We start from the raw sequence: 9,413 nt of genomic DNA, 5'->3' as shown, positions 1-9,413 counted from the left end.
ATTAGAAGGTAATATCCATGTTAATATCATGCTGTACAGCCAGGTCAATTAGAAGGTAATATCCATGTTAATATCATGCTGTACAGCCAGGTCAATTAGAAGGTAATATCCATGTTAATATCATGCTGTACAGCCAGGTCAATTAGAAGGTAATATCCATGTTAATATCATGCTGTACAGCCAGGTCAATTAGAAGGTAATATCCATGTTAATATCATGCTGTAGAACCAGGTCAATTAGAAGGTAATATCCATGTTAATATCATGCTGTACAGCCAGGTCAATTAGAAGGTAATATCCATGTTAATATCATGCTGTACAGCCAGGTCAATTAGAAGGTAATATCCATGTTAATATCATGCTGTACAGCCAGGTCAATTAGAAGGTAATATCCATGTTAATATCATGCTGTACAGCCAGGTCAATTAGAAGGATATCCATGGTAATATCATGATGTACAGCCAGGTCAATTAGAAGGTAATATCCATGTTAATATCATGCTGTACAGCCAGGTCAATTAGAAGGTAATATCCATGTTAATATCATGCTGTACAGCCAGGTCAATTAGAAGGTAATATCCATGTTAATATCATGATGTACAGCCAGGTCAATTAGAAGGTAATATCCATGGTAATATCATGCTGTACAGCCAGGTCAATTAGAAGGTAATATCCATGTTAATATCATGCTGTACAGCCAGGTCAATTAGAAGGTAATATCCATGTTAATATCATGCTGTACAGCCAGGTCAATTAGAAGGTAATATCCATGTTAATATCATGCTGTACAGCCAGGTCAATTAGAAGGTAATATCCATGGTAATATCATGCTGTACAGCCAGGTCAATTAGAAGGTAATATCCATGTTAATATCATGCTGTACAGCCAGGTCAATTAGAAGGTAATATCCATGTTAATATCATGCTGTACAGCCAGGTCAATTAGAAGGTAATATCCATGTTAATATCATGCTGTACAGCCAGGTCAATTAGAAGGTAATATCCATGTTAATATCATGCTGTACAGCCAGGTCAATTAGAAGGTAATATCCATGTTAATATCATGCTGTACAGCCAGGTCAATTAGAAGGTAATATCCATGTTAATATCATGCTGTACAGCCAGGTCAATTAGAAGGTAATATCCATGGTAATATCATGCTGTACAGCCAGGTCAATTAGAAGGTAATATCCATGTTAATATCATGATGTACAGCCAGGTCAATTAGAAGGTAATATCCATGTTAATATCAGGCTGTACAGCCAGGTCAATTAGAAGGTAATATCCATGTTAATATCATGCTGTACAGCCAGGTCAATTAGAAGGTAATATCCATGGTAATATCATGCTGTACAGCCAGGTCAATTAGAAGGTAATATCCATGTTAATATCATGCTGTACAGCCAGGTCAATTAGAAGGTAATATCCATGTTAATATCATGCTGTACAGCCAGGTCAATTAGAAGGTAATATCCATGTTAATATCATGCTGTACAGCCAGGTCAATTAGAAGGTAATATCCATGTTAATATCATGATGTACAGCCAGGTCAATTAGAAGGTAATATCCATGTTAATATCATGCTGTACAGCCAGGTCAATTAGAAGGTAATATCCATGTTAATATCATGCTGTACAGCCAGGTCAATTAGAAGGTAATATCCATGTTAATATCATGATGTACAGCCAGGTCAATTAGAAGGTAATATCCATGTTAATATCATGCTGTACAGCCAGGTCAATTAGAAGGTAATATCCATGTTAATATCATGCTGTACAGCCAGGTCAATTAGAAGGTAATATCCATGTTAATATCATGCTGTACAGCCAGGTCAATTAGAAGGTAATATCCATGTTAATATCATGCTGTACAGCCAGGTCAATTAGAAGGTAATATCCATGTTAATATCATGCTGTACAGCCAGGTCAATTAGAAGGTAATATCCATGTTAATATCATGCTGTACAGCCAGGTCAATTAGAAGGTAATATCCATGTTAATATCATGATGTACAGCCAGGTCAATTAGAAGGTAATATCCATGGTAATATCATGCTGTACAGCCAGGTCAATTAGAAGGTAATATCCATGTTAATATCATGCTGTACAGCCAGGTCAATTACAAGGTAATATCCATGTTAATATCATGCTGTACAGCCAGGTCAATTAGAAGGTAATATCCATGTTAATATCATGCTGTACAGCCAGGTCAATTAGAAGGTAATATCCATGGTAATATCATGATGTACAGCCAGGTCAATTAGAAGGTAATATCCATGTTAATATCATGCTGTACAGCCAGGTCAATTAGAAGGTAATATCCATGTTAATATCATGCTGTACAGCCAGGTCAATTAGAAGGTAATATCCATGTTAATATCATGCTGTACAGCCAGGTCAATTAGAAGGTAATATCCATGTTAATATCATGCTGTACAGCCAGGTCAATTAGAAGGTAATATCCATGTTAATATCAGGCTGTACAGCCAGGTCAATTAGAAGGTAATATCCATGTTAATATCATGCTGTACAGCCAGGTAAATTAGAAGGTAATATCCATGTTAATATCATGCTGTACAGCCAGGTCAATTAGAAGGTAATATCCATGTTAATATCATGCTGTACAGCCAGGTCAATTAGAAGGTAATATCCATGTTAATATCATGCTGTACAGCCAGGTCAATTAGAAGGTAATATCCATGTTAATATCATGCTGTACAGCCAGGTAAATTAGAAGGTAATATCCATGTTAATATCATGCTGTACAGCCAGGTCAATTAGAAGGTAATATCCATGGTAATATCATGCTGTAGAACAAAACGGAGAGACAGAGCGAGAGGTTAGTGCAGTGGTTCCAAAACTTGGGGTCGGGCCCCATGTGGGGTCCTCTGTGAGAATCTGTACTAATCGCATCAAACAAGTTAGGAACTTTTTTTTTAATGATATATTTCAATATGAACATCTCCACAGGACCTGTCTTCCCTATAGGTCTACATTAAAATACAACCACTGTATATTTCAATATGAACATCTCCACAGGACCTATCTTCCCTATAGGTCTACATTAAAATACAACCACTGTACGTTTCAATATGAACATCTCCACAGGACCTATCTTCCCTATAGGTCTACATTAAAATACAACCAACATGCAAACAATACAGTTCTAAAAATGTAATAGGTTTTTGTTTCATCGCTGATGCTACGTGTCAGTGTGAATCATTCCTCATAGTTCCCCCCTTTATAACATTACAGCTGTATAGCTAATAGGCTATCTGTTTGTAGATGGACTGCGGTGAATTAACCAACAGCAGCCAAGGTGATAATGGCTGGGGGCATTTTGGCTTGTTTTGCTGTTCTCCAAATAGCATTTGAAAGTTTTTTTTGTAATTGTATAGAAATGCAGTAAATGAGCTTCAACTTTCAAAAAATGACCTCCTCCCTCTTCCGGACCTCACTAAAACAGGGACCCTGGTTATGACCCTTCTCCTCTCCTCCTCCTCTCTCTCTCTCTCCACCTTCAGAATGACGTTCTGTGGTATCGGCTGCAACAAGTACGTGGAGGCCAACATATCCCAGAAGTCTCGTACCACGGTGAAGTACACGATGAAGACCCTGGCCAGCATCGCTGAGACCATCATCTTCATCTTCCTGGGCATCTCAGCCGTGGACAAGTCCAAGTGGGCCTGGGACACCGGACTCATCTCCTGCACACTGATCTTCATCTTCGTCTTCAGGGCCATGGGTAGGCGCTGCCTTCCTATACATCCATACTGTCCACAGCATTGGGCCATGGGTAGGGGCTGCCTTACTATACATCCATACTGTCCACAGCATTGGGCCATGGGTAGGGGCTATACATCCATACTGTCCACAGCATTGGGCCATGGGTAGGGGCTGCCTTCCTATACATCCATACTGTCCACAGCATTGGGCCATGGGTAGGGGCTGCCTTCCTATACATCCATACTGTCCACAGCATTGGGCCATGGGTAGGGGCTGCCTTCCTATACATCCATACTGTCCACAGCATTGGGCCATGGGTAGGGGCTGCCTTCCTATACATCCATACTGTCCACAGCATTGGGCCATGGGTAGGGGCTGCCTTCCTATACATCCATACTGTCCACAGCATTGGGCCATGGGTAGGGGCTGCCTTCCTATACATCCATACTGTCCACAGCATTGGGCCATGGGTAAGGGCTGCCTTCCTATACATCCATACTGTCCACAGCACTGTTACTCCACACGTGGCTCAAGGTGAATATCGATATATTCTACTATGGATCAATGATTGCGGCCCGTGGGTAAGTGTGGACCTACACACACCACAAAGGAAGGAGCACTCATCTCTCCTTGCTGTGGATTTATTGGACCTGGTCTGAAGAGCCTTTTCGTCATGGTGCTTGCTCTACACGCAGATACTGAACATAGTCTTGAGGATCCAGTGTGTATCAGTGATTGGGCTCGCTATAAAACCTTAAAATGGCAAACAGAGTTGGATGATAAAATGATCACTTTTTCAACGAACTCCAAAAGTGGCAGAATATCTCTTGCCGTTATCAATAATCAAAGATGGTACTCCGTACTCAATGATGAGTCTGAGAATGTATTGGCATGACTTCATTTTATATTGTGATGAAATAAGTGACATACTGTAGCCGATCAATTCTCTTGTCTCTGATCTCTTTCAGGTGTGGTCATGCAGACCTGGGTGTTGAACTGGTTCCGCCTCGTCCCATTGGACAAGATCGACCAGGTGGTGATGTCGTATGGTGGCCTGCGAGGGGCGGTGGCGTTCGCCTTGGTGGTGCTGCTGGACGCAGAACGGGTCCCTGCTAAAGACTACTTCGTGGCCACAACCATCATAGTGGTCTTCTTCACTGTCATGTTCCAGGTAAAGTATTTACTAAGATGTTGTATACTAGAGATATTTTAGTCCAGAAAATAAAATAGGGACTATATTTCTATATGGAATTAATTAAGGCAAGGAGTTTTTCCTGACCACGTGAGCTGACAGACTAGCATCCTGTCCAGGTGGTATATTGCCTCAAGCGGTCTCACTACAGAAACAGGAGATAGACTAGTGTCCTGTCCAGGGGGTGTACTGGTACATCAATCTGTCTCACTACAGAAACAGGAGATATACTAGTGTCCTGTCCAGGGGGTGGACTGGTACATCAAGCTGCCTCACTACAATAACAGGAGATAGACTAGTGTCCTGTCCAGGGGGTGTACTGGTACATCAAGCTGTCTCACTACAGAAACAGGAGATAGACTAGTGTCCTGTCCAGGGGGTGGACTGGTACATCAAGCTGTCTCACTACAGAAACAGGAGATAGACTAGTGTCCTGTCCAGGGGGTGTACTGTACATCAAGCTGTCTCACTACAGAAACAGGAGATAGACTAGTGTCCTATCAGACTAGTGTCCTGATAGTGGATCATGTGTGATAGTGGATCAATCGTGTGTAATAGTGGATCATGTGTGATTGTGGATAGTGGATAAGTATTTGACCCCTCTGCAAAACATGACTTAGTACTTGGTGGCAAAACCCTTGTTGGCAATCACAGAGGTCAGACGTTTCTTGTAGTTGGCCACCAGGTTTGCACACATCTCAGGAGGGATTTTGTCCCACTCCTCTTTGCAGATCTTCTCCAAGTCATTAAGGTTTCGAGGCTGACGTTTGGCAACTCGAACCTTCAGCTCCCTCCACAGATTTTCAATGGGATTAAGGTCTGGAGACTGGCTAGGCCACTCCAGGACCTTAATGTACTTCTTCTTGAGCCACTCCTTTGTTGCCTTGGCCGTGTGTTTTGGGTCATTGTCATGCTGGAATACCCATCCATGACCCATTTTCAATGCCCTGGCTGAGGGAAGGAGGTTCTCACCCAAGATTTGACGGTACATGGCCCCATCCATCGTCCCTTTGGTGCGGTGAAGTTGTCCTGTCCCCTTAGCAGAAAAACACTCCCAAAGCATAATGTTTCCACCTCCATGTTTGACGGTGGGGATGGTGTTCTTGGGGTCATAGGCAGCATTCCTCCTCCTCCAAACATGGCGAGTTGAGTTGATGCCAAAGAGCTCGATTTTGGTCTCATCTGACCACAACACTTTCACCCAGTTCTACTCTGAATCATTCAGATGTTCATTGGCAAACTTCAGACGGCCCTGTATATGTGCTTTCTTGAGCAGGGGGACCTTGCGGGAACTGCAGGATTTCAGTCCTTCACGGCGTAGTGTGTTACCAATTGTTTTCTTGGTGACTATGGTCCCAGCTGCCTTGAGATCATTGACAAGATCCTCCCGTGTAGTTCTGGGCTGATTCCTCACCGTTCTCATGATCATTGCAACTCCACGAGGCGAGATCTTGCATGGAGCCCCAGGCCGAGGGAGATTGACAGTTATTTTGTGTTTCTTCCATTTGCGAATAATTGCACCAACTGTTGTCACCTTCTCACCAAGCTGCTTGGCGATGGTTTTGTAGCCCATTCCAGCCTTGTGTAGGTCTACAATCTTGTCCCTGACATCCTTGGAGAGCTCTTTGGTCTTGGCCATGGTGGAGAGTTTGGAATCTGATTGATTGATTGCTTCTGTGGACAGGTGTCTTTTATACAGGTAACAAACTGAGATTAGGAGCACTCCCTTTAAGAGTGTGCTCCTAATCTCAGCTCGTTACCTGTATAAAAAAGACACCTGGGAGCCAGAAATCTTTCTGATTGAGAGGGGATCAAATACTTATTTCCCTCATTAAAATGCAAATCAATTTATAACATTTTTGACATGCGTTTTTCTGGATTTTGTTGTTGTTATTCTGTCTCTCACTGTTCAAATAAACCTACCATTAAAATTATAGACTGAACCTTTCTTTGTCAGTGGGCAAACGTACAAAATAAGCAGGGGATCAAATACTTATTTCCCTCACTGTAGAATAATAATGACATCTGACGGATTAAGGTTCTGCTGTCCTCATCAATGTAATCACCCATAGGCCCTGGTCAATAGTAGTTCACTATATAGGGAATAGGTGGCCATTTGGTACTCATCCTAAAAGTCTCCTATGACCCATATCCTCAGCCATATAATCACCCATAGCCCTACACTTCCTCCAGATTGGCTTTGTAACATGAATATAACATGTGGACCAGCCAGTTACATAAGGTAGGGGTTTCTGTCTCCATAACCAGAGGATTGTTTCTTGGGTCTTGCACCGTAACGGTTGGTAACGTGATCCCCCGTCTGACAAAAGAGGGAATTACCTTCTCCGCCTCAGAATTACACGCTCTGCCTCTGTTTACCGGCTCATAAATACTAGATAATGTTTTTCACAGTTGAGCTGAGAGAACAGAGAGTAGAGGGGACAGGCAGACAGATAGAGAACAGAGAGTAGAGGGGCCAGGCAGACAGATAGAGAACAGAGAGTAGAGGGGACAGGCAGACAGATAGAGAACAGAGAGTAGAGGGGACAGGCAGACAGATAGAGAACAGAGAGTAGAGGGGACAGGCAGATAGATAGAGAACAGAGAGTAGAGGGGCCAGGCAGACAGATAGAGAACAGAGAGTAGAGGGGACAGGCAGACAGATAGAGAACAGAGAGTAGAGGGGACAGGCAGACAGATAGAGAACAGAGAGTAGAGGGGACAGGCAGACAGATAGAGAACAGAGAGTAGAGGGGCCAGGCAGACAGATATAGAACAGAGAGTAGAGGGGACAGGCAGACAGATAGAGAACAGAGAGTAGAGGGGCCAGGCAGACAGATAGAGAACAGAGAGTAGAGGGGACAGGCAGACAGATAGATAGAGAACAGAGAGTAGAGGGGACAGGCAGACAGATAGAGAACAGAGAGTAGAGGGGACAGGCAGACAGATAGATAGAAAACAGAGAGTAGAGGGGCCAGGCAGACAGATAGAGAACAGAGAGTAGAGGGGACAGGCAGACAGATAGATAGAAAACAGAGAGTAGAGGGGCCAGGCAGACAGATAGAGAACAGAGAGTAGAGGGGACAGGCAGACAGATAGAGAACAGAGAGTAGAGGGGACAGGCAGACAGATAGAGAACAGAGAGTAGAGGGGACAGGCAGACAGATAGAGAACAGAGAGTAGAGGGGACAGGCAGACAGAGAACAGAGAGTAGAGGGGACAGGCAGACAGATAGAGAACAGAGAGCAGGGTGACAGCTATTCAGCCAATGAGCTATTCTGGGGTTTACACTCTAACACGCCATCTAGTGGGTCAACTCAGTATTACCTAGTCAGGTATCACAGGGCTGTTCTATGGTGAGCAACTCTGTTGTGTGTGTAATGCCGGGGTGAAAGTAAGGTGGTCCGCCGTACCTGTAAAACGTGAGCCTATCTCAATAATTAAACATAGATTTCAAGAAGACTGTAGGCTATTACAGTATTTATCATAATTGCATGTCAGTCCCATGAAGAATGAGCGAATAGATTTGAAAACTTGTGGAATACGCTCCATAAATGCAGTGTGTCGTTCGAAGATAATGCAGACATTTTGCCAAGGCAGAGATGAGTGGCTGAGACGCGCGGACGGCAGTGTACGCATCGATTCAGGTTACAAGGGTTGTGTAGGTCCAATGAAGGGCCATCTCTGAATGTCATTCAGAACGCTTTTTGGGTGTTTTGTAAGTGATGTCTCTTTGCATTTATGAAATGGCGCTGTATGGATGTAGCCTGATAGTTGGAATATTAACTGAAGTCTGGACACTGACTGTAGGCCTCATGTAGCCTATTATAATATTAACTGAAGTCTGGACACTGACTGTAGGCCTCATGTAGCCTATTATAATATTAACTGAAGTCTGGACACTGACTGTAGGCCTCATGTAGCCTATTATAATATTAACTGAAGTCTGGACACTGACTGACGGCCTCATGTAGCCTATTATAATATTAACTGAAGTCTGGACACTGACTGTAGGCCTCATGTAGCCTATTATAATATTAACTGAAGTCTGGACACTGACTGTAGGCCTCATGTTGCCTATTATAATATTAACTGAAGTCTGGACACTGACTGTAGGCCTCATGTTGCCTATTATAATATTAACTGAAGTCTGGACACTGACTGTAGGCCTCATGTTGCCTATTATAATATTAACTGAAGTTTGGACACTGACTGTAGGCCTCATGTAGCCTATTATAATATTAACTGAAGTCTGGACACTGACTGTAGGCCTCATGTAGCCTATTATAATATTAACTGAAGTCTGGACACTGACTGTAGGCCTCATGTAGCCTATTATAATATTAACTGAAGTCTGGACACTGACTGTAGGCCTCATGTAGCCTATTATAATATTAACTGAAGTCTGGACACTGACTGTAGGCCTCATGTAGCCTATTATAATATTAACTGAAGTCTGGACACTGACTGTAGGCCTCATGTTGCCTATTATAATATTAA

The 9,413-nt window shown here is 42.9% G+C and overlaps 1 protein-coding gene across 1 annotated transcript in view; it reads left to right on the top strand.

Moving 5' to 3' along the window:
• The window catches only part of LOC311123587 (sodium/hydrogen exchanger 5-like), a gene marked incomplete at both ends in the record, with an annotated part of 62,807 nt that extends 57,915 nt beyond the window's left edge, over positions 1-4,892 (top strand). The window contains 2 exons of the mRNA XM_084197825.1: positions 3,520-3,740; positions 4,690-4,892. Coding sequence (XP_084053951.1) covers positions 3,520-3,740; positions 4,690-4,892 — 424 coding nt within the window. The remainder of the gene's footprint in view (positions 1-3,519; positions 3,741-4,689) is intronic.
• Positions 4,893-9,413: the final 4,521 nt, after the last annotated feature.

The sequence above is a fragment of the Coregonus lavaretus genome (assembly GCF_964263955.1).
Source record: "Coregonus lavaretus genome assembly, contig: HAP1_SCAFFOLD_2386, whole genome shotgun sequence".
NCBI lineage: Eukaryota > Metazoa > Chordata > Actinopteri > Salmoniformes > Salmonidae > Coregonus > Coregonus lavaretus.
This window is presented reverse-complemented; position numbering and strand designations above follow the sequence as displayed.